The sequence below is a fragment of the Anomaloglossus baeobatrachus genome, chromosome 4 (assembly GCF_048569485.1).
Source record: "Anomaloglossus baeobatrachus isolate aAnoBae1 chromosome 4, aAnoBae1.hap1, whole genome shotgun sequence".
Classification (NCBI taxonomy): domain Eukaryota; kingdom Metazoa; phylum Chordata; class Amphibia; order Anura; family Aromobatidae; genus Anomaloglossus; species Anomaloglossus baeobatrachus.
Genome location: NC_134356.1, coordinates 331352788 through 331378793, shown reverse-complemented (window position 1 = coordinate 331378793; position 26006 = coordinate 331352788). Strand labels below are relative to the sequence as shown.

General features: G+C 41.1%; 1 protein-coding gene across 1 annotated transcript in view; it reads right to left on the bottom strand.

The window, feature by feature from the left end:
- The window catches only part of CFTR (CF transmembrane conductance regulator), a 227079-nt gene that overhangs the window by 44780 nt on the left and 156293 nt on the right, over window positions 1-26006 (bottom strand). Inside the window, exons 18-23 of the mRNA XM_075345036.1 lie at window positions 25502-25581; window positions 13485-13635; window positions 9134-9361; window positions 3552-3652; window positions 1734-1973; window positions 542-697 (exon numbers count right to left, since the gene is read on the bottom strand). Of these exons, the coding sequence (XP_075201151.1) occupies window positions 542-697; window positions 1734-1973; window positions 3552-3652; window positions 9134-9361; window positions 13485-13635; window positions 25502-25581 (956 nt within the window). The remainder of the gene's footprint in view (window positions 1-541; window positions 698-1733; window positions 1974-3551; window positions 3653-9133; window positions 9362-13484; window positions 13636-25501; window positions 25582-26006) is intronic.

Here is a 26006-nt window from a genome sequence, read left to right as displayed (position 1 = left end):
GTCGCCTGCCGTGTGACGTCGCTATGACGCCGCACGACCCGCCCCCTTAGGAAGGAGGCGGGTCGACGGCCAGAGCGACGGTCGCAGGGCGGGTGAGTGCGTGTGAAGCTGGCGTAGCGATAATTTTCACACGATATCTTACCTGCGACGGCGGCGGGGACTATCGCGTGCGACATCGCAGCATCGGCTTGCGATGTCGCAACGTGCAAAGCCCGCCTAAGGCCAGAGTACTCTGGGGCTTAAAAATATGGTTACAAGTAACTCAAAAAACAGATAGGTTAAAACTTTTCAAGGTCTCCCTGGGACATTTACACAGGCGGTACAACACTTTTAAGCACCAAGAAAACTGATACTTTAGAATGGTGAGGCACTGAAATCTACACATACTTCCTCCATTGACTAGAAGGCAGGATTGGGGAGGGGGAAGGCGTAAGATAAAAGGCAATTTACATACCCTTTGCAGGTAAATCCGAAGATCTCGACGTGATTGATTCATCTCTAAATGCTGTAAGTAGATCTAAATATAGCAAAAACGACATACCTGTGGAATAACTCCAAAGGCTTTCCTCCATTTCTGAAGTGGTAATGTCTGCCAAGATACACCATCAACCTGAATTTCCCCTTGAGTTGACAATAGTCTTAAAAAGGCGGACAACAAGGTGCTTTTTCCAGAACCAGTTCTTCCCAATAAGCCAACCTGGAATGTGAGATATTTAAGAAATGAATGTAAAGCATGTGTTTTAAGGAGCACTATACCTCAGAGAGTGTAGCCTTTAAGAGGTAAGATATATGTGCGCAAATAGAAAGAAAAAATGAAGTAAAATATAGGGAGTTGTTAAATTAAATATAATAAAACCATCCATAATAAATAATGTTTTTCGTACAGACATGGAAGAGCACATTAAAAAATAAATTTTTAAAGGTACCAAAAAATCTTTGTTATTTCTAAAGCCCAGACAGCCATACAGCCATACAAATCAATTGATTCCTTATAATTTCTTATCATTTGTTAATGGCAGTATATTCTATGGAGATGGGTAATGTAAATATATTGTTAATTATTAAAAAAAACTATATTTATACAAACTACAAAAAACAAACACAACTCAAAAAAAGCTTGTAGACAAGAAGTGTAGAAGAGACATAAATCAAATTTTAATACTTAAATGATTTAAATTTTTCTTGTTCCCATTTCAATTACATAGGTTTTTCTGTTTTGGTCTCTAATGGACTTTTTGATAAATGATCAATCATTTTAGTCAATCTGGTTTATTAAAGCACTTACTATAGGCAGCACATTGGTGCAGGATTTAAGGATATAATTTCACTATTTATTTTTCACAATCAAGTAGTTGTAAAAAATAAGAGATTATTAAATGGAAGGTGATATATTATAAATTAAAATGAATGTACTCTGGTTAAATACAAATAGCTGTAATTTACTAGAAATTTAGACCCTAAAATGTAAGAATTTCATAATGAAAATGACTGTAAAAAACATGAAAAAAAGTTGTCTCTTCAAAATTATATATTTATATCACATGATATGAATTTCAGAATCAAATTATGTTAGAAATTGAGTCTCTGCACATATGAGATTTCTTCAGAAGAAAATTCTGAATAATAGATTTAATTTGCCATATCTGGATATGTTGCATCATGCCTATGTGGTAAATGCACAGTCAGCATTACAATAGTGTATCAATTATATATTAACTCAGTATTGAACTTACCCTTTGTCCAGGATTAATTGAGAATGAGATATTTTCCAAAACAGCATGACCTCCTTCCACATACTTAGCAGACAGGTTTTTAACAGTCATCTGACCCCCTGATGGCCAGTCTGGATCTTTCTTGGTGTATTCATTCTCAATTATGAGAACCTCTGACAAATTCTCCTTATTTGTTTTGTCGTTTGGCATATCTTCTCTTGGGAGATCAATAAACTTAAAGATTCTGCTAACTGAGCGCATCTTAAAAAAGATAAAAATAATAATGACCTTTGTAGGTTTACTGATTCAAGACTGCAGATGTAAAATAATGTACATAATCAGATATGATGTTACAAGCGGACACTAGCAGATACTCAACAGAGTCACGGATCAACATTACCCATTCAAGTCTATTGTGCCATGGCTCCCCTTATTCATGACAAGCTGTGGCGATACATATACTGGAAATCTTACACCAGTGAGGGACTAGTGCATGATTAACTGGAGTAGTGCGCAGAGGCACATGCCTCTCCTCAGATGCTCCAGATTCATGAAGAGTAGGGTATATCTTCATGAGTCAGGAGAATTTTATGCCTCAATTCCCCCTCATCAAGACCAGTGCGAAAATTGATGGTCTTGATGAATCAGGGCTTGGATATGTTAAAAATCTCAAAATATCACTGACCACAAAATATCTTCTGTCTAGGCCAGTGATGTCAAACGCAAATACACAGTGGGCCAAAATTAAAAACTTGGACAAAGTCGTGGGCCAGCCTGGATATTTATTAAAATGTGTACAATTGAGGAAGTTTCTCCTTATCATCAAATATAATACTGACCCTTTTCATATGGAAAGAAATTTAAAGGGGTTGTCGCATGAACAAAGTACATTTTAGCTACCAGATCTTAATAGTTATATCACATGACTGGAATATTGGGTATTTTCTTGCATGCAGGGGCGTACATAGAAACTATGGGGCCCCATAGCAGAAGTTGTAATTGGGCCCCCTAAAAGAAAAAACCTTAATATTCAGTTGGGTCGTAGAAGAGAGTATCTCGCAACTTTGCAGCCCTTGCAAAGTAATTTTCCTCGTATTGAAGTCCCTAGCTTTCCTTTTCATTGCCCCCATAAAGAATGATGCCAACAAAAGTGCCCCCAAAATACAGAATGATACTCCCATAGTGAAGTCCTCCACATGCACGGTATCATGACGCTACTGTACCCACTCAACCCCTCAGAAAAGTATGGTAACCCCAACACACTATGATGCCCAAACTGTGATCCCAACACATCCTTCCGCACAGTATAATGGGCCCCACATAGTCCTCTATACATAATAATGTGTTCCACATAGCCCTCCAAACAGAATAATATGCCCCATATAGTCCTCTATACAGAATGTGTGCCACATAGTCCTCGAAAACAGAATAATGTGCCCCACATAGTCCTTCATATTGTATTAAAGGCCCCACATAGTCCTCCATTCAGTATAATATATCCCACATTAAAACAAAATAAATACCCACCTCTCCTAATTCCCACACTTCTCCAGTCTAGGCACCGAGCACTCTAAAGCTATTCAATGCTCAGCACAGTGGGTGCTAAATAGTGACATCATCACGCCCGCTGTGTTGAGACTTCGGATACAGAAGGATGGGGATGGAGCAGACATATTCCCTCTTCCATCATTGCTTTCAACTGTATTGGCATCCACGATGCCGATACAGTTGGAAGAGCAATAGCAAACTGTGCCAAGTTCGCAGGACACATATAATCACCCTGTGGGTCAGTTTGACATGTATGATCTAGACTGAATAATATTTCTAATATTTACTCACCAAACTATCCACATCAATACTTGAATTTACTGCCCATTGTAGAGTATTCATGATATTCATGGCCAGAGTCAAAACAATTCCAACTTTTGCTTGTCCAGCACCTGAAAGGCATGGTCATAAAGTCTTTGAATAAAACAGCTTGTGGGAATACTTTTTCACGCCACACTTTCACCAATAATTTTGAAAAGTGTAAACTTAGTGGTAGGGCACATCCATCAGACTGATACATTTACTAAAGAAATTGGTGTAAATACAAGACAAATCTAAGTATGAGCTGACTTTTAGTGCATAGTCAGCCAGAGATGTGTCAAATTTATTAAGAAGCATGTATATCATAAAATTATATGCAAATGGCTAATTTTAGCATACTAAAATAGGATGCATCTAATTTTCGTGGCACATGTGAGCGTCAGAATGAAATGCCAATCTTAATACATTCCTCCTTTTTTAAGCAAATATTAATGTTCATATTTATACAGAAGCATTATGGTGTATATATTCAGCATTTGTAAGCCAAAACCAGAGGTGGAATTATAATGGCAAGATGTTTTGTATTCACTCTAGTTTTGGCTTACAAACGCTGATACAAAATACTGGCCAAAATAATCCCATATGACCATGTGAAAGTGACCTAATGGTGGCCATAAACCATCATAAAATATTTATCCTACATTACCATTTGGAGTGCCTAGAGGATACATATTTATTTGAGGAGAGCTGGTGGCAGACCCCTTAATCAGGCTTGTTTGAATCTAATATCCTTGATCCCTGACCCTTGTTTTCCATGATATATGCAGCTAGAATGCCTCCTATACACAATAGATCATCTGCCTAGTTTTATCTGGTGTGAATGGGGATATTCAAAGAGAATCTTTCAGCAAGATTTACTCCCATAAACTGCTTACATAGGCATTAAGGTCAGTGAATAAACAAATTGGTACCTTTATATATACCTGAATCCAAGATTTTTGCAAAATGCAAATAAGACATTAAGTGCTCAGAGCAATTAACAAAACTCTGCCTCCTGTGGTTTTGTTCCCATCCTTAAGGTGGTGTCACACACAGCGACGGCGACAACGACGTCGCTGCTACGTCACCATTTTCTGTGACGTAGCAGCGACGTCTCATCGCTGTGTGTGACATCCAGCAACGAGCTGGCCCCTGCTGTGAGGTTGCCGCTCGTTGCTGAATGTCCTGCTTCATTTTTTGCTCGTCGCTCTCCTGCTGTGAAGCACACATCGCTGTGTGTGACAGCGAGAGAGCGACGGACTGAAGCGAGCAGGGAGCAGGAGCCGGCATCTGGCAGCCTGTGGTAAGCTGTAACCAAGGTAAACATTGGGTAACCAAGAAGCCCTTTCCTTGGTTACCCGATATTTACATTAGTTACTAGCACCGCCGCTCTCACGCTGCCAGTTCCGGTTCCCTGCTCCCTGCACACGTAGCTGGAGTACACATCAGGTTAATTACCCGATGTGTACTCCAGCTACGTGAGCAGGGAGCCGGCACTGGCAGCGTGAGAGCACACCGCTAAGCGCTGGCTCCCTGCACACGTAGCCGTAGCCGGAGTACACATCGGGTAATTAACCCGATGTGTACCCTGGCTAGGAGAGCAGGGAGCCAGCGCTAAGCGTGTGCGCTGGTAACCAAGGTAAATATCGGGTAATGGTTACCCGATATTTACGTTAGTTACCAAGTGCAGCATGGCTTCCACAGCGACGCGTGTCGTTATGATCGCTACTGCGTCTGCTGTGTTTGACAGCTAAGCAGTGATCATAACAGCGACTTACTAGGTCGCTGTTACAGAAAATGGTGACGTAACAGCGACGTCGTTGTCGCTGTCGCTATGTGTGAACCCAGCTTTAGTGTCTCCCTGTCTGTTGATTGATAACACAATGTGTCTTTGACAAGCCAGGAAATCTAGTACTTGCTAAAATCACCACTAATTTCAGTATATAACTCCCAGCCTTGCTGTGCCCCTGTAAGACGAGAGTGGAGGATGCTTGTCATGTCTGGGTGTAAAGTATGTTTGTGAAGCACTTGCACAATAGAAAACTGAAGTCAGTGGCCATAGCAGGGCACCTTAGTGTGCAGAAACAGAGTGGTGACCTACGCAGGTGCTAGGTTACATGGCTGGGGCCTGATGTCACAGTCACTTTGAGCAATCACAAGAGAGGGAGGTGCTAAGGATGGATAAAACGGAGTTTGTTGAGTGCTCTCGGCGTGACAAAGCTCTTAAGACTTCATTTGCATGTTTCGAAAACCATGGATTTCTCTGAATTTAGGGAGAGGATGGCAGATACAAATGGACCAATATATTTATCTTTTGGTGTCCAAGTAAATGATTTAGGGTAGTTAATAGGGATGATCGAATACCTCAAATTTTCGTCTTTGCGAATATTTTCCGAATACCTCGTCACTATTCGACTATTCATTACGCAATGTAAGTCTATGGGAAGCCCGAATAGTACCGAATGGTTGTTATTCGGACTTCCCATAGATTTACATTGCGCATCGAATATTCGCAAATAGTCAAATAGCAGCGAGGTATTTGGATAATATTCGCGAAGCCGAATAATCAAAGTATTCGATCATCCCTAGTAGTTAACCTTGCTGACAGATTCCCTGTTAGAGTAAACAATGAACAAATACTGTCACAAAAATTACTATTAATACAAAATATGATACATAGGACATATTTACAGTATGGGAAATAATGTATGGGAAATAATGTATGAGAGTGGTGCACTCCAGTTACGCATGTAGAACATACAGTACTGCATTTCTCATCCTTATACCAACTTAGGCTAGGTTCACATGCTTCCTGTGCACTATGTATGCCATCTAGCCTCCAATTATGTACTGTCCATTTTTTTAAGTGTACTCTACCATGCTTTATTGTCCACTTATCAAACATGGACAATCCAAAAATGGAGGCTAGACAGAGGGCAAAGTGACTCTTTATCCTTCTTTAAAGGGGTACTCTGGTGAGATAAAAAAAAATTGTACTGTCCCTGACCTTAAAAACTATGAAGCTGAGCTGCCTCTGCAGTTCTAGTACCTTTAAGTCACAACATGTACATTTAACACTAGAAGTCCCAGAAATTTCGAGCTCCTCCCTGAAGTCCCGAAAGAGGGTCAAATGACAATACAATAAACTGAATAGAACTAACTGGAAACTAAATGGATAAACTCAATGGGAAACAACAACTTCCTGTGGTGCGATAGTAATGGCCTTAATTACAGAACAAAAGACGGTGATTATAGGATGTTAGCTAAAATGCTTCAGGTCATTCGACCTGTCTCTGGGATCCAAAGGTAGAAATGTTAAATGACCCCTCTCTGGGACTTCTAGTGTTTAGAACATCACTAACATTAACATAACATCACAACATTAAGTACATTTAAGAACATCAATTAAAAGGTGCTGCTCCTCACCCCTCCCGTAATGAATGTTACATCACAGACCAGTGTAAAGCTCCATGCTGTAGCATAGAACAGGGGAGCATGGTGTGTGCGTTGCCGCTGACTATATGCTCTTCCTACCTGCCAGCCCCCTGATACTTGCTTCTATCCAGACTTAGAATGGGGGGGTGAGGTGGGGATGTGGCCACCAGCTCTATGCTCTTCCTACCTGCCAGCCCCTGATACTTGCTTCTATCCAGTCTTAGAAAAGGGGGCATGGTGCGGATGTGGCGGAAGGCTCCATGCTCTTCCTACCTGCCAAACCCCTTATACTTGCTTCTATCCAGTCTTAGAACAGAGGGTGTGGTAGGAATGTAATCGACAGCTCCATGCTCTTCCTACCTGCCATCCCCCTGATACTTGCTTCTATCCAGTCTTAGAACAGGGGAACGTGGTTTGTGCGTAGCTGTCAGCTCCATGCTGTAGGTAGGAAGAGCATGGAGCTGTGTTCCCTGTTTTTTGATGCAAGACAGAGCTTTACACTGGTCTATGATGTAACGTCCCATACGGGAGGGGTGAGGGTTGAGGAGCAGCTACTATTTTAAGTACTATTCCACTATTTTAGTAGAAGTGATCTAAAGATACTAGACCTGCAGTGGCCATCTCAGCTTCATAGTGTATGAGGGCATGGAAAATACAAAAAATGTTTAACTCCCTGGAGTAGCCCTTTAAGGGTTTATATCTTAGGCCAGAATCACACTTGCTAGTGCCTCGCCTGTAACTCAAGTGAGTCTCTTGTGGTAGAACCCGGCTTGGCCGCACACTCCCCTGACAGGAGTGGGTCGGTTGCATGTATCTCTATGCAGCTCAGACGCTCCTGTATGCAGAGTGTGCGGTCATGCCGGGTTCTACCATGAGAGACTCGCTCGAGTTACACGCGAGGCACTAGCAAATGTGATTCTGGCCTAAGACCAGTTTACAGGGTAGGGCACAGTGAGAATGTGAACTTTTTATTTTTTTTATTTTTATTAAACCGTCTTTATTGAAAGAAAGGCAAGAATAATGTGAACCATTCCTAATGTTTGTAGACATGTACACAAATATTTTGCCCCCCAAAAGCTGCATGTTTCTCATCAATTTTCCATTTTTTATAACCCCTCCTAGCCAGGCCTCCTTTTTCAAGCCAGTGTATAATTTATTAACTGTCTTAAGGATGGGAGAACTTTTAATTTTTGTGCTTTCATATTTTCCTCCTCTTTTTCCAAGATCCATTTTTTTTTTGCTTTTTCATTGGCAAAAATAAGTGTTTGTGTCCCCATTTTCTGAGATCCCTACTCTGTTATATTTCTGTTGATAAATAAGCCTGTTAGAGCACATACAAAATTTTGATCAATTTTTATAGAAATGTTTTTTTACAGAATGGGTGGGTAGAGCATGAAGTTTAACAACAAAAAGCCATTTTTTGCCATTTTATTTTATTTTGGTTTTGGTGCTAATCATATAGGATATGTTTTTCTTTTTGCTAGTTTGGGCAATTACACATGTGGTAATACCAAATATTTACATTTTTATTATTTTGTACATTTTACTATTTATGTTTCAGAAAAATGATGGTGATTTAAAATAAAAAAAGGTTTTAATATTTGTTAATTTTTTTTATTTTTTTATTTTTTTTTACACTTTTTATTAGTCCCATCAGGGGACTTCAACGTGTAATCACTTGTCTAAACAATACAATGATATACTGTAGTATTGTAGTTTATTCTAAAATTCCTGGTTTCTTTTGAAGCCCAGCTACAAGTTGGCTGTCAAAGGAATAATATCGTGTCGGACATGGAGGCCTACGGAACGCCCTCAGTTGCTATGGCAACCAGCGTGACAGTCTCAAGTTGTAGGCCTTTAAATGGTTCTGTCATGCTTGATAGGTGCATTTAATAGGTTAAATTGATGGAATCGGAGGTAGTGTCAGTTACTGGCTATGAAATATGGATGGCAACCATGCTGTAGGGTGCGGGCTCACCTCTGAAGCCTGCTTCATATAATGATGGTGCAATTGAATAAAAAAATAAAGATAAAATATGAACACAAGTATTTTCAGCAAATTTTTGAGCAATCTGTGACAAAATAATAGTTTATATAACAGCTGAATAACTGTAAAAAAATATCTTAGTGTACTGTACCTGATGTCGCAATCGAGATAAATGCAACAGCACAGAAAAAGATGACGAAGATCATTTCAATAGTCATTTGGAACCATCGAAGTGTGGACAGGTAGAGAAACCAGTTTGCTGTATGCAGATTTAGTGCCTTATGAAAAAGGGTTTCAAAATATGGCTGCCGTCCAAAAGCTCTTAGAGTCCACAAACCTTTTAAACTGGTTATCAAATGAGTGAATATTGGACTGCGGGCTGCAAATGGAAAAAGAATGTAGTTATTGACACGCTTCACTTCATTTTCACACCCCAAATAATTAGATGGTTAGAGACAAAGATTTTAGACTGGTGTCATCCTATAGAGTTAGTAAATATAATGTGAGTGTGTAATTACAATACAATCTGTTACACTTGTGGTACACATAATTGGACATGCTTTATGACATGTTTCATTGCAAATTTCCATGTAGGGCAATACAAATTTTACAATCATACAAAAATTGAGGAAATTACACTAATTGTACAATTTAAGGACGGGCATTCCAAAAATGATCATTTATCTTAGTATTTCACCACTTAGGCCACTTTAACACCATGTATTTTTCTTCACTATCACATCAGGCTTTTTTATGTGTGCCTAATAGGAGCTATGTCCAGCTATGAGGCCATGTTAATAAGGGGCTACTGTATGTTACACTTTGTGGCAATTCACACTGGCACACATATATTACGTACGTTTACGAATAAGCTCCTGTAAACCTGGCCTTAGAGCTTAGGCAAAACCTCTGCTGTTCAGACGTCGTCAGCTGCCAGATACACAGAGATATATATCCCACAGGAAGCAATGGAATCCAACGGAAAAGAAAAAACTTTATGAATACGAAGGCATACTGAGGTAGATTAGGAGGGTCATGCACCTCACATATCGTCATGTCCATGAGATCTACTGTGGAATTGCTACTTTTTAAGGAGCTAGACACAAAACCCTGTAAGTATTAAGGTCCTATAAACATTAGGCTAACACCAGCCAACTCAATCGATATTGATGTGTTGCGTTGACAATCCAATATGTATGGGCCCTTTACTCATCCCCGATGAAGAGAAGAATCTGGCATGTCTGATTTCAGACTGCCAACCTTCTGTTTTCTAATAAATAAGCCACCACCAGAGGAATCCGACAGCGGCATAGAGAATGCAGGAAAACTTGACTGATCGAGTTCCTCTGTGTATAGAGAAGTAGGGAGGGATACCTCTCGGTGGAGCGATAGGCCAAACCATTATTTGCAGACATCTACTGAAAGTGAATGGGGTGTTTAGCCTGTGGGGATTCTTTTTTTTCATTCTGGCACTACTTGACAGAGTGTAACTATCCAAATTACGGTAATCAGGGGACTATCTTAATTTACATGTACCAAAATAAAGTAAAACGAAAATGGTAGCGCACACAGCACTGGTTGATTGAAAAAAACTTGATTGAGATATCATGTGTAGGATTTTATTTTTTTTTTTTTTTTTAGAAATACAGCATCATCATCTACTTATTTTTATGACATCAGTATTTTAGTAAATTGCACTCTAGTATGTATACTTTATACACTATATGCAATGACCAAAGTCTTAGTTTCCCTTCTAAGGTTAAAATATAATGCAGATGGGACAGTATAATGTCAAGGACATAATAACAAAAGCTGAAGCTCTTATACCAGGTACACCTTGTGATTAGTTACTGTATATATACCTAGATATACCAGTATACCACTATTTCAATTTACAATTACTGTGATTATTAACTCTGAACTAAAAAAAGTCACATTTTATAACACTGTCACAATTTAAACAGGAAAAGAGAAATAGAAATTATTGGCTTCAATTTTTTTTGTATGTCAAAATATAAAATTTGGGGTGAGTGTTACAATGGACTCTCTCTATGGTACTTTTGGATATTACATTCCATAACAAACATGTAAACTAGAATATGATCTCCAGCACTTCAAAGAAGGTTAAAAATATTTATTGAGGTTCTATTAAAAAAGATCCATCGATCATGAAAACAGTGAGGGGGGACACATTAAGAGAAATCCAACATGTTTCAGCTAGTAGAGCCTTATTCAAGGATTGCCAAGTGGCCAGGGCAGCTCTGTGCACCAACACCGATCCTGACCTGGACTTTAGGAAGGGTGAGCTGAACTACTTTTTCTATTTTCTGCATAACAAACATGTAGACTTATTTAGGTTCTCCAATATAAACTTTTAGGCTATTTTAAGGTCTTCATCACTGTAAGGGCTCACTCACATCTGCATTTAGAAAATCGCTCAGATTCTCATCCAGAAAAGTGGGATAAGTGAAATTCATTTGGTATTCCATATATCATGCAAGTGTTCGATTATTTTCTCTCCTAGCATCAGTATAACATGTGCCAGCCCTATGCAATAGGTTTTTCTCAGCAACTTTTATTCAACAATCAAGACCATTTACAGTGTTCTATACTACAGAATGGTAATGTATCCGTAGAATTCGGACAGCATACGTATGCCGTCTGTTTTTTTCTTTCGCACCCATAGACTTTGGCGAGTCTCGACAGTTTTACAGGACCATAGTCAACATTATTTTCCTCATAGTTGAGTAAAAACTCACAGATCAACATTGACTCATTGAATAACATTGGTGTGAGTGCAATCTGATTTTTTATCACATTGCAGTGGGCGTATTTATACGCAGATGTGAGCGAACCCTAATAGGATTATACAATGCTCTATATAAACTAATCAAGCCAATGTTCACTCAACAAACTACTTAGGAAGGAATGACAGCTTTCATTCTTTTTATATAACAGACAGTCTCTATATAGAATGCTGCAATAGCTCACTGAGTCACAAACAGTAGTGTCCTTAGATACTATTGATGAGAACTTTGCAGTCACATACCTAGGATCAAAATAGTTTAGTATTTTATGAAACACTGGGAGAAAATCTATCAAAAGGGAAGAGTTCTGCCCAGCGCAAGAAGGAGAGAAAATCTATCAAAGGTTCTGCAAAGCTACAGATTTTTAATTTTTCCTGATTTATTGCCACAACTAACACCTTCAATTCTTTTGCAGCAATTTTGGTAAAGCTCTTCAATTGGGTTTACCTCTATGTCTAGATAACATGACGGGAGGAAAGCCTGTATGTAGAAAGACAGAGCAGGCATCTTTAATTGAAACACTATGTAGAGCTCTGATTTATGTTACTCTTCCTACAAAAACTTTACAAATACTTGGCAGAATACATCAAGTTTCAAGATGAGCTCAACATTTGTCCTACCAACCGCTCATACACATGCATGCTCTGTTTTATTAACAATTCATTACGTTTTAATAGGGAGAATAAAATATGTCAGAAGGAAGAGAGAAGGAAGCTGATATTTAAAGGGAATCTGTCAGCAAGATTTTACCCCACAAACTATTTATATGTGCATGTAGCTCTGTCAAAGGTAAGTCCAACAATACTATTAAATGGCCAGTCCGTTCCTTTGTTATGGTGAAATCAGCTTTTGAATTGATATGTAAATGAGGCTAAAGATCTATTTGTAGATCTGAAGCCTCTGTCACTCCAGCTCTACTTCCTACCAAGCGCCGCCCCTTCTTGCTTGACTTACAAGCAAAACAAACAAACAAAAAAAGCCTCTTTTCATCAGGCAAATGAGCTTTAAATCAGGCAAGAGAAGTCAGCACTGGGTGGGGAATAGAGCTGGTGTGACATAGGCTTCAGGTCTATAAATAGCTCTTTAACCTCATTTTCTTATCAATTCAAACGCTAATTTCAGAGTAATAGAGAAACAGATTGACCATATAAAGGTATCATCGGACTTGTCTTTGAATGAACGTCATGGGCATATAAATAGTTTGGGAGTAAAGTCCCGCTGACAGATACCCTTTAACATTTAAGATCCTTTTCTACTCCAAAACTATCTGTTGAGGAAGAGTGAAGTGGACTCAAACACATTGGGTGTTAACTAACTTCACTGGGTTAGGATAACTTTTCCCTAATTTAGAGAGGGGCCTTAAGGTCAGCATTACTGTAAACTTTAATATATACTTACAAGTTCAATTTTATATGTTGGTGTCCTAGCTACATGCCTCAGTTTAGTTGTCACGTTTCACACCTAAGATGTGAAGTCTGTGCATACAGAAGAATTTAGGGTGTGGGCCTCTATGAACAATTGCTCTGTCAATCCTCATCTGTTGACATCAGTATTAAACTACCCTCCTCCCTGAATTCCATGTGATCAACCTAAATCAATATGTATATTAGGAAGAATGAATTAATGTAAGAAGAGTTTTGTGTCAACAGGAAAGGTATATATACAGTTCAGATAATGTTCCTCTGCTTGCCTTACCTTCAGATTCTAACTGTTTTAGTTGCTGGGAAGTATGCAGAAAATATGATCTTAGAAGGATAAAAGCAATAATCACAGGAACCGTAGCCAAGAAGATGTAAGGCTCCAAGATGGATACCACTGTGATTGCACCAATGACAATAAGCACCAACTGGAAACAGAAAAGATAGAACACATGGATTACAGCTTACTAAAAACACACATGGAAAGATGTATTTGCTCAATAGATTCTAACCACAGAACATGCCTCACTACAGTATAATCACACTTTCTACTATGCAAATATTTAGTTACCTGCAGAATTATTAGGCAACTTAATAAAAAACCAAATATATTCCCATCTCACTTGTTTATTTTCACCAGGTAAACCAAAATAACCGCACAAAATTTAGAAATATGCATTTCAGACATGCAAAAACAAAACCCCAAAAAATGAGTGACCAATATAGCCACCTTTCTTTATGATGACACTCAACAGCCTACCATCCATAGATTCTGTCAGTTGCTTGATCTGTTTATGATCAACATTGAGTGCAGCAGCCACCACAGCCTCCAGACACTGTTCTGAGAGGTGTACTGTTTTCCCTCCCTGTAGATCTTACATTTTATGAGGGACTACAGGTTCTCTATGAGGTTCAGATCAGGTGAACATGGGGGCCATGTCATTATTTTTTCATCTTTTAGACCTTTACTGGCCAGCCACGCTGTGGAATAGTTTGATGCATGTGATGGAGCATTGTCCTGCATGAAAATCATGTTTTTCTTGAACGCTACCGACTTCTTCCTGTACCACTGCTTGAAGAAGTTGTCTTCCAGAAACTGGCAGTAGGTCTGGGAGTTGAGCTTCACTCCATCCTCAACCCGAAAAGGTCCCACAAGTTCATCTTTGATGATACCAGCCCACACTAGTACCCTACCTCCACCTTGCTGGCGTCTGAGTCGGAGTGGAGCTCTCTGCCCTTTACTGGTCCATCAAGAGTCACTCTCATTTCATCAGTACATAAAACGTTTCAAAAATCAGTCTTAAGATATTTATTGTCCCAGTCTTGACGTTTTATCTTATGTTTCTTGTTCAAAGGTGGTCGTTTTTCAGCCTTCTTTACCTTGGCCATGTCCCTGAGAATAGCACACCTTGCGCTTTTTGATATTCCAGTAACGTTGCAGCTCTGAAATATGGCCAAACTGGTAGCAAATGACATCTTGCAGCTTCACGCTTGATTTTCCTCAATTCATGGGCAGTTATTTTTCGCCTTTTTTGCCCAAAATGCTTCTTGCGACCCTGTTGGCTATTTGCCATGAAACGCTTGATTGTTCGGTGATCACTCTTGAAACGTTTGGCAATTTCATGACTGCTGCATCCCTCTGCAAGACATCTCACAATTTTGGACTTTTCAGAGCCCATCAAATCTCTCTTCTGACCCATTTTGCCAAAGGAAAGGAAGTTGCCTAATAATTAAGCACACCTTATATAGGGTGTTGATGTCATTACACCACACCCCTTCTCATTACAGAGATGCACATCACCTGGTTTACTTAATTGGTAGTTGGCTCTCAAACCTATACAGCTTGGAGTAGGACAACATGTATCAAAATTATCATGGGATCAAAATACTTATTTGCCTAATAATTCTGCACACAGTGTAGTGTAATCCAACGTTATACCTATACAGAGGCATAATTAGCATATCCTGTAGCACATTGCAAAAGGGCCGTCCATATGCCATGTGACTTTTATAAGTTTGCTGTTCTAATGTGGTAAAGAGAATTTTGCTCTACCACCTCTCAATCCGCACCCTCCGCAGACAACATGGGGTGACTACTACCCCTGCCAACTCCATAGCTGACTCCCCCAAAATGCCCTGAGTACATATTTTAAGCTTTGCTGGCCTGGACAACTGACCGTATTCTTCTTTTAAAGGGGTTGTCTCATCATCAAAGATTACATTTATTTGTTAGATTAAGTAAGATATAACAATACTCCCATGACGCCATCAATTACCGTAATTGAATATGTACTGTTTCCCCCGCCTACCAGCATCTGTGATTTGTTGCAGTCAGAGCCCCCACGCTGAGTGACATGGTTGCTGATGCTTCCAATCACAGACGCTGATGGGCAGGTCTTTATTGTATAGTAAAATAAATAAATGAAAAAAAATTGGCGTAGGATTCCCCCCATGTTATGATGCCCAATCAAACAATGTGATTTTCTGGATTTAGTTTCTCATTTTGTCTGTCATAGTTGTGGTCTACCTATGATGTCAATTATAGGCCTCTCTCATCTTTTTAAGTGGGAGAACATGCACAATTGGTGGCTGACTAAATATTTTTTTTCCTCACTGTATGAGGTGGACATTCGAAGAGGGAATTCAAACTACAGCAGGGGTGCTGTGATAAGTATATATTTGTGGTACCTCTGTGTATGAATACAGGATAAATTTAAATTCACAAGTGGAGGATATAATATCTGGAACATCTGTATTGTATTATAGTAGCAGCAAATCGATTTATTATTGCATCTCATCCCTTCACCTACCAGCCTGTTTCACTTTCCTGACCAGGCCTAATTTTACAATTCTGACCAGTGTCACACATGAGGTAATAAATCTGACACATTTCAACAGAAGCCAGTAATTCTGAGAGTGTTTTTTCGGGACATATTGTACTTCATGTTGTTGGTAAATTTATGACATTCATTTTTAGGTTTATTTGTGAAAATATCGAAAATCTTGCAATATTCAAATTTTGAATTTTTAATTGCCCAGAGAGTTCTGTTACACAAAATCATTAATGAATAATATTTACCACATGTCTACTTTACATTAGGGCAATTTTTATAACCTAATTTTTTTTTTGTTAGGAATTTGTGCCACCCCCATGCCTGTAGCAGTCGGGCTGCTCGGACCCGCAGTGTGGCTCGAGGGATCCTCCGGATCCGGGGGTCACGCGGACACGCCAAATAAAAAGGGGGATGTAGATGTACGGGCTTGGTCGTATTCTGTTTGTGACGCCACCCACGGTGTGTGGTGAAGTGGGACACCACCGCTGCTGTTATGGGACACCCGGGGGAGATATAGTGGAAGCTGGATGTTAACCCCTCCGTGGGTAGGGATGGCTGCTCCGGGACCCAGTGTCTCTGTGCAGGGTATGGCGATGGCAGGGGCTTGCGCGCCCGGACGTACCAGGGGGTGTTTTGTTACCCACAATTAAATGAACCACACAAGTCTTTTGGTAAACCAAGGTGCTGGTAGCCGGCCGCCATGGCCGTTTGTACTCTGATCCCCCACCCGGGCTGGTGGTCGCCGTCTTTTCCTCTGCACTATTGTTGTTGTTTGTTTGGACTTCCCGGTATGGAACACGGGAGTCCGCTCCCGGCCTTTTGTGTACCTGAGGAGCCGTGCCCGCCTGACACTGACCCGTGGGATCTACAGGCCCTGCTGGTGGCCCTATCCCTCTCTGTGGGTGGTTGTCTACTTTTCTGGACTTTGGTTGGGACAGGACCTAAAATCCTGCCCTCAATCAGTTGATTAGCCAGGCCGTTGGTTCCAGTCCTGGCTTCAGGGTCCAAGTACCCCCTTTGTGCACGGTTTCCGGGTCGGGTCTCTGGTGTCGGTACCGGTGGGCTCCAATCGTGTCCCGGTCCACTTCGGATCTCTGTCTCTGTCTTCCCGTCGCCTGCCGACGGAGATCACCGTCTGCCACCTAGCCAAGGTACCAGGGCTCCGACCTTGGCGCCTGTCCGCTTGGGACCTCCACTCCCAACTTGAACAGAACTCTATCTGACTGTTTTACCGCCCCGGGCTCTCCAGACCCCTAGGTGGGCATTTCCTAACCGCCTGGTCCCGCCCACTGGTGTGCCTGTCTTACCCTGAGGGGGGTGACTAGGGTTTCAGGTCGGCTGTATGTAACCTAGGTGAGGGATGGTGTAATGCGAGGGCCTAATGTGTGACTACCTGGTTTTGCCAGGGTGTCACAAATTTAGAAAGGCTAAAAGTTTATCAGCAATTTCTCATTTTTCCAACAAAATTAACAATTATTCTAAGGACAACATCACATTTGAAGTGACTTTGAGAGGCCTATACGACAGAAAACTCCCAAAAGTGACACATTTTAAAAACTGCACCCCTCAAATTGCTAAAAAAACCCGGTAAGTTTATTAACCCTTTAGGTTGTTTCACAAGGACTAAAGCAATGTGGAAGGAAACATTGAAATGTTACTTTTTCCTACAAAAATATTGCTTTAGCCCCAAATTTTGCATTTTCACAATGTAACAAGAAAAATTGGACCCTACATATTTTTTTGCAATATCTCCTGAGTATGTCAATACACCATATGTCATTGAAAACTACTATTTGGGCGCATAGCAGGGTTCAGAAGGGAAAAAGCACCATTTGGCTTTTGGAATGCAAAATCTGGAAACTCGCGTTTGCAAAACCCATGATGTGCCTAAACAGTGAAAAAAACCACAAATGACCCCATTTTGGAAACTAGACCTCTCAAGGAATTTAACTAGATGTCTGGTGAGCAACTTGAACCCCATATGTGGTGGAAAACTACTGTTTAGGCACACTGTTGAGCTCCAAAAGTAGGGAGTGATGTTTTGGAGTGCAGACTTTGATGGAATTATTTGCAAGAGCCATATGCTGCTATAAAAGCTATCTAGGTAAAGTTGATAACTCTCATCCACCACAGGGTGCACCAAATCCTAAACAATTTTTCCACTGACTAGGACAGGCCATTTAGGAGGTTGAATTCAGGTCACTTTACCTTAATAAACCTTAATTTTGTGTGTGTAATCTGAGGTACTCTCGGACAGCTTGTATAGTTTAATGCTGTACCTGGCCCTTTGACTAGGCAGGTATTGTCAGACCTTAAGCCTCCCCTTGAAATGTATTAAGGACTCACCCTCACAGATTTACCTTTGGGAAATGTACACATCAGCAAACTTGTTGATAAAGTGATCAATGACTGGACACATTTTTAAAAGATGGTTTCATATTGGGGAGGGTATTGGGAAATGCAAAAATTTGTGAATGGCCGCAATGCGTTTATGGGTCATAGCCATGTGGAACATTGGAGTGTTATATAAAGCATCAACAATTCTGGCTTCTTCACAATCTCCATGTTCCCAAAACTTCATAATTTATACTGCACCTATAGGAGTCCAGTTAGCAAATGATGAAGCGCAGTTTTGGGCCCAAACATTTTTGAGTGCATAAATTTGTCTTGGCCACCATGAGATTTAAAAAATTCTCTAAGAAAAAGGTTTTGAAAAAGTTGATTTCTGTGAGGCAGGCAGTATCAAATTGGATTCTCACCCTAATCTAGCACAATCAATTAATTTAAATTATTATTTTTTATTCTTTTTTTACACTTTACTCTCTGACACTAACCCAGACCATATTCAGTAAAACTACTGTAGTAGACGTCGATTACTACAGTATAATTTTATTGTCAATAATCTAGCTCTATCAACTAATCTAAGGCATTATTTTTATTTGATTTTTTCTTTTACAGTATTTGAAAAAATAAAACAACAGGGTGCCGATTTAGTGATGTGCGTTGCTCAAAGGCTGTAGTATACACACATGGAGGTGGTGCAAAGGGGGGGAATGGACAGAAAAAAAAATGTTGTAAGTGAAAAGCGAGCACAGATGCTGATCAGTGATATGCGTCACTGATTAGACATGAGCAAATCCGAGGTTCGATGTTCGTACCAAACACAGACTTTACAAAAAAGTAGTTTTGATTTTCAGATTGGGTGCTTTACGTATGAACACCACTTACACGAGCATCACTGTGCTCAGGTATGCTTGTTACTTAGCCCAGTGTGGGCCGCTTGCAGTGTTTGAACAGCTCCTACTGGGGTAACAACAGCATGATTAGCTGTAGTGCACAACAAAACAAAAATGTAAAAACCCCACCCAGCCTTCTCCAGAAGTGATCTGGTGGCTCCATGAGGGTGGAGACTAGAACTGCTTAATTAATGACTTTCATTGGGGTTCAGGTTAAGTCCAGGTCCCAAACTGAACTTTATCTAAAGTCCACTGCACCCGCCGACCCGAACTTCCACAGGTTTGCTCATCTCAATCATTGATCAGAGGTTCAGTTGACATCAGTATTTTAAAAATGGACAATAAAAGTTGTTTGCACAACTTTTTTGCCAACAAATTATTTCTAGATCTGTTCTAACGGATGATTAGTAGACATGTGAGTTTAACCTTAAATATGTTGCAGTTTCCTTAGTCCTCAATATGGGCTACAAGCAGAGCAATCCATACCTTTCACCCTGGAAAAGGTGATCTCACAGCATGAGTAGGTCACAGTACCAGCAAGAGAAATTGACAATTTGCAGATTTGAAACAAGCACAACAGGTTAGTTTATGCTGATTAAGAAAAAGCACAATGGAAATAAGCTTTTCTAAATCCCATCTATGCTGAAACTGTTAGGCCATGTGCACACGTTGGGTGATTGTTGAGTTTTTTACCTCAACATTTGTAAGGCCACGTGCACACTGAATATTTGAGTTTTTTACCTTAGTATTTGTAATCTAATACAGGAGTGGGTAGAACATACAATAGTGGTGCCCGTGTATCTATTATACTTTTCCTCTGATTGTTCCACTCCTGGTTTTGGCTTACAAATACTCAGATAAAAAACTCACCAAGTACTCGTGTGCACGTTGCCAAAGACCTTGTATTCTGATTCAACAAGACTAAGCAGTGTAAAAAAAAAACAACTCACCAAAACGTTATCGTGGGTCCATAGCCTAAAAAAGTTATTTAGCACCTCTCACTACTTCATTAGGACACTGCTCAAGTGTCTCTCCTGCTGATGTGGTACTCATCAGCGGCTGTGCACAATACCTGATAATATCTCGTAAGAAACTAATGAATTCCATATCTGCTTCGACTGCCAACCCCCCCTTAAAAAAAACGTATGTTCTTTCACTTAGAAACCCTGCCCATCACCTTTAAGATCTTGTGAATGGGGTTCCTGTACCACCTTTATATGCTTAGATATGCCTCTGCACACCACGGAAAGAGTTTCTTTTATACTTATCTCGTGTTGCATGTAAATTCCATGTCCAACTCCGATAAGTAGAGATGAGCGATGTTCGAGGTTCGCCAATTTCATGTTCGAGTGAATTTGGGGGGTGTTCGAGTCATTCAACGAACTCGAACGATTTCCTAAAAGTTCGGCAGTTCGAGTTACGTTCGAGAACGGTTCGAGCACCAAAAGCGTGGCTTTTCACAGTAAAGGGGGCTTTACACGCTACGACATCGCTAATGCGAACTCGTTGGGGTCACGGAATTGGTGACGCACATCCGGCCGTATTAGCGATGCCGTTGCGTGTGACACCTATGAGCGATTTTGCATCGTTGCAAAAACGTGCAAAATCGCTCATCGGTGACATGGGGGTCCATTCTCAAAAATCGTTACTGCAGCAGTAACGAGGTTGTTACTCATTCCTGCGGCAACACACATCGCTACGTGTGATGCCGCAGGAACGAGAGGCATACTTACCTGCCTCCTGGCCACAATACGGAATGAAGGAGGTGGGCGGGATGTTCGTCCCGCTCATCTCCGCCCCTCCGCTTCTATTGGGCGGCGGTTCAGTGACGCAGCTGTGATGTCGCTGTGACGCTAAACGAACCGCCCCCTTAGAAAGAAGGCAGTTCGCCAGTCACAGCGACGTCGCCGAGCAGGTAAGTATGTGTGACATGTCTGGGCGATGTTGTGCGGCACGGGCAGCGATTTGCCCGTGTCGCACAACAGATGGGGGCGGGTACCCATGCTAGCGATATCGGTACCGATATCGCAGAGTGTAAAGTAGCCTTTGGGCTATGTGCACATGTTGCTGTCTGCATGCGTCCTGCCTCCCCAGCACAATCCTTCTCTCTTTCCTACTCACCGATCACGGGCGTCTCGCTGCACGGCTGTCACAAATCTCCAGCATTTCCTCTTTTGAAAATGCGGCAGTCCCGGGACTCTACCCGGCTCATAATGAATTGCCCTGGTGCGGTGGCAATCGGGGTAATAAGGAGTTAATCATGCCAGGCGTCTCCCCGAGACACCTTCCATGATTAAACTGTAAGTGAAAGTAAAGAAACAAACACAGCGAACACCTCATTTACCTTTTTATTAAAATCCCCAAGCAACAATCCAGGTCCGAAGTAATCCACACGACACTGTCAGCTCTGCTACATGAAGATGACAGGGAGTGATCTGTGTCCTCTCCACGTAGCACTTGAAGTGAGCCGCGCTGTCACCAGACTTCCCTCTGCAATGTTGATGTCAAGATTACCAAATCTACCTGTGTTTCTCATTAGAGCCAGTGGCTCAATGGATGGAGCTCCTGTCTAAAAAGCATTAATTCACGAGTTCAAGTCCCGGCCGTCCCAGTAAAATTTTTTAATTATTTTTAATTTTAAATTATAATTATTATTTATTTATAATTATAATTTAATTTAATTATGCATTGAGGGGAGGAGCCGGACATCAGCTGTGAGCCGCGGGACACACCTCTAAAATCGGAGCAGTTCATGGAATGAGGCAGCATTGCTCTCTCTCTCTTTCTCTCTCTCTCACTGTCTCTCTTTCTCTCTCTCTCTCTTTCTCTCTCTCTTTCTCTCTCTCTCTCTTTCTATCTTTTTCTCTCTTTCTCTCTCCCTCTTTCTCTCTTTCTCTCTCTCTCTTAATCTCTCTTTCTCTCTCTCTCCCTCTCTCTCTCTCTCCTCGCTCTCTCTTTTTCTCAGTCTCTCTTTTTCTCTTCTCTCACTCCCTCTCTCTCTTTTTTTTCTCTCTTTATCTCTTTCTCTCTCTTTCTCTCTCTCTCTCCTCTCTCTCTTTTTCTCTCTTTCTCTCTCTCTTTTTCTCCCCCTCTCTTTTTTTCAGTCTCTCTTTTTTTTCTCCCTCTCTCTCTTTCTTTTTCTCTCTCTCTTTCTCTCTCTCGCTTTCTCTCTCTCTCTTTTTCTCAGTCTCTCTTTTTCCCTCTCTCTCTGTCTCTCTCTCTCACTCTCCCTCTCCCTCTCTCTCTCCTCTCTCTCTTTTTCACTCTTTCTCTCTTTTTCTCTCTCTCTCTTTTTCTCTCTCTCTTTTTCTCTTTTTCCCTCTCTCTCTTCTCTCTCTTTTTCTCTCTCTCTCTCTTTCTCTCTCTTTTTCTCTCTCTCTTTTTCTCAGTCTCTCTTTTTCTTTTTTTCCCTCTCTCTCTCTTCTCTCTCTTCTCTCTCCTCTCTCTTCTTTCTCTCCCTCTCTCTTCTCTTTTCTCTCTCTTTTCTCTCTCTCTTTTCTCTATCGTCTCTCTCTTCTTTCTCTCTCTCTCAGACCTGGCGATGATCAGCTGATGCGGTCACCTGACGGAATCAGCTGACACTATAAGTCGAGCGGTGAGGCCGGCTTTTTACCGCCCGGCCGGCTAAACTGTCAGCTGATGCTGTCGGACAGGAGGCTGCACAGAAGTGTGTAGTTTTTGGGGGTTTTTTTGCACTGATGCATCAGCTGATTGTATAAAAGCCGTTTATACAATCAGCTGCTGTGTCATGGGATTCAGGCCCTTGAACCTGACACATCATCTGATCGCTTTGCCTTCCAGCAAACCGATCAGATGATATTGGATCCGGATTGGATGACGCGGGACCCTTTACCCAAGATTACTGCGGAGGGGGGTTCTTTATTTCAATAAAGATGGAGTCACTAATTGTGTTGTGTTTTGTTTCTAATAAAAATATTTTTCTGTGTTGTGGGTTTTTTTTTATCTGTACTAGAAATTCATGGTGGCCATGTCTAATATTGACATGACACCATGAATTTCAGGCTTAGGGCTAGTTGATAATATACAGCTAGCCCTAACCCCATTATTACCCAGCGAGCCACCCGTCACCAGGGCAGCTGGAAGAGTTGGATACAGTGCCAGAAGATGGCGCTTCTATGAAAGCGCCATTTTCTGGGGCGGCTGTGGACTGCAGAAAGCTTGGGCACCCTAGTTGTACCTGGCTGGACACAAAAATTGGGCGAAGCCCACATCATTTTTTTTTTTTAATTATTTCAAAAATTCATGAAATAATTAAAAAGAAAAAGGGCTTCCCTATATTTTTGGTTCCCAGCCGGGTACAAATAGGCAGCTGGGGGTTAGGGGCAGCCCGTAGCTGCCTGCTGTACATGGCTAGCATACAAAAACATGGCGAAGCCAATGTAATTTTTTTTGGGGGTTGTAAAAAACTCCTGCATACAGTATGCTTAGCCTTGTAGTTCTGCAGCTCCTGTCTGTCTGTATGGAGGAGAGCAGACAGCAGCTGCAGAACTACAAGGCTCAGCATGCTCCATTCACTAGTGTATGCAGGAGAGCAGACAGCAGCTGCAGAACTACAAGGCTCAGCATACTCCATCCAGGACTGCATGCAGGAGTTTTTTGCCCCCCAAAAAAATGACGTGGGCTTCACCATATTTTTGTATGCTAGCCAGGTACAGCAGGCAGGTACGGCTGCCCCCAACCCCCAGCTGCCTATTTGTACCCGGCTGGGAACTAAAAAATTAGGGAAGCCCTTTTTTTTATTATTTCATGAATGTCATGAAATAATTAAAAAAAAATCGACATAGGCTTCGCCCCATTTTTGTGTCCAGCTAGGTACAACTAGGCAGCTGTGGATTGGAATCCGCAGCATAGGTTGGCCCGAGCTTTCTGGGTGCCTCTGCTGCGAATTGCAGTCCGCAGCCGCCCCAGAAAATGGCGCTTTCATAGAAACACCATCATCTGGCGCTGTATCCAACTCTTCCAGCAGCCTTGAAGCCGGGTGGCTTGCTGGGTAATAATAAGTTAATACTAGCTTTGTTTTACTAGCTAGTATTAAGCCAGAGATTCTTAATGTCAGGCAAGTTTGACCCGGCCATTAAAAATCTCCAGTAAAGGGTTAAGAAAAAAGACACCACAGAGAAAAAAAATACTTTAATAGAAATAAATACACAGACACATTAGAGACTCCATGTTTATTACTCCCTGTCAGCCCTCCACGATCCTGCTCTTTTTTCTTCTTTCTCCTTCAACCCATGCAGCTCTGCTATATCAGACAGCACTGCATGGGAGGAAGACGCTGCTGCTCCCCGTACAGTCTAATCACTCAGTGAGTGAGCAGAAGCTGCGTGCTGTAAGCGGTGACGTCACTGCTGATAGGCGGGTTACCATAGCAACGGTGCTCCGATCACGTGATTCCCGATGCCACAATTCACCGGCTGTAGCATCTAGTCCTTGCATGTAGGTTGAATGTAAAGATCGCCCACATGCATGGACGGGGAAGCCAACCATGTGCCAGAGCATTTCACCAGTACACGGAGATGCTGGAACGATCACCGCATACCGGAGAGATGCACTGACAGGACCTAGCATGACATCTAGCCATGTGACCAGTCTGTAGCCAATGAGATAAAAGACACGTGACTGGTCACATGCTATTTTGATGTCACGATAGGTCTTATCATCAGTGCTGGTTACCGGGAGGATCCAGTGATTATCATAAGGAAAAGCGGAGGGAGACAGAGTGCAGGACGCGTCGCGGGGACCTGTAAGTGTTATGGCAATGTTTATTAACTGTATGTGTACATGTATAATGTGTTTTTATGTGTTTGTGTTTGCCTCCCATTGTTTTCAATGGGGTTCGAGTGGTTCGTCGAAGGTTCGTCGATTGTTCGTCGAACGGAGCCTACATCCGACGAACCGAACTGAACTCGAACGCCAGGGGGTTGACCCATCTCTATCGATAAGTACAGATTGTGATCAGTGCTTTTTCTAACTGCATGTAAGTGGATGACATCTCTACGCCTTGACACATATACCTCAATACTTTTTCTGAGATACTCAAGGGCACTTGTGAGGATGTAATGGGGTTCTAGGAACCACATGCACATGATCTTAAAGGTGATGGGCAGGATTTATAAGTGCAAAAACTGGTAACAGGTTCGCTTTAAGGAGTTCAATAATTATTATAGATACAAAAGTTACACATTTTACACTGTTTTGCTCACCTGTATGAAGTCAAACATCGTCAGAGGCAGCAGATCATCTAAGATAGCTATATCTTTTGAAAATCTGTTAAGGATCCGCCCTGTTATTTGTAAAACAAAAAGCCAAATTAATCTCCTCGTTTACTTCGCTATATTATTTGCCACATTCTCCATATAGAACATAATTTTAAATGAATTTAAAAGAAAAATTAAGCAAGCGAAGCTAAATGTTCTATTGTCATATATAGAATATCAATTCACCCAGCGTCGTTTTTTATGCAAATGTCCATGTTTTTGGTGAGTCTTATTTTTGTTACTTAAAAAATGCAGCATCTTACAGTTCCAAGAAATTAGATGGGGCTTATAGAAATCTCAGGCCCGCTATGCTTTTTTCTAACTCTACGTAAATTAGCCTGTGGTGCATGTTTCCAATCAGCAACATGTCAGTTGAGTTTATGTGCAGATTTTAAATACAGAATTGTATCAGATGTGGAATATCCACAAGTAAAAATAGCTCATGTAATTT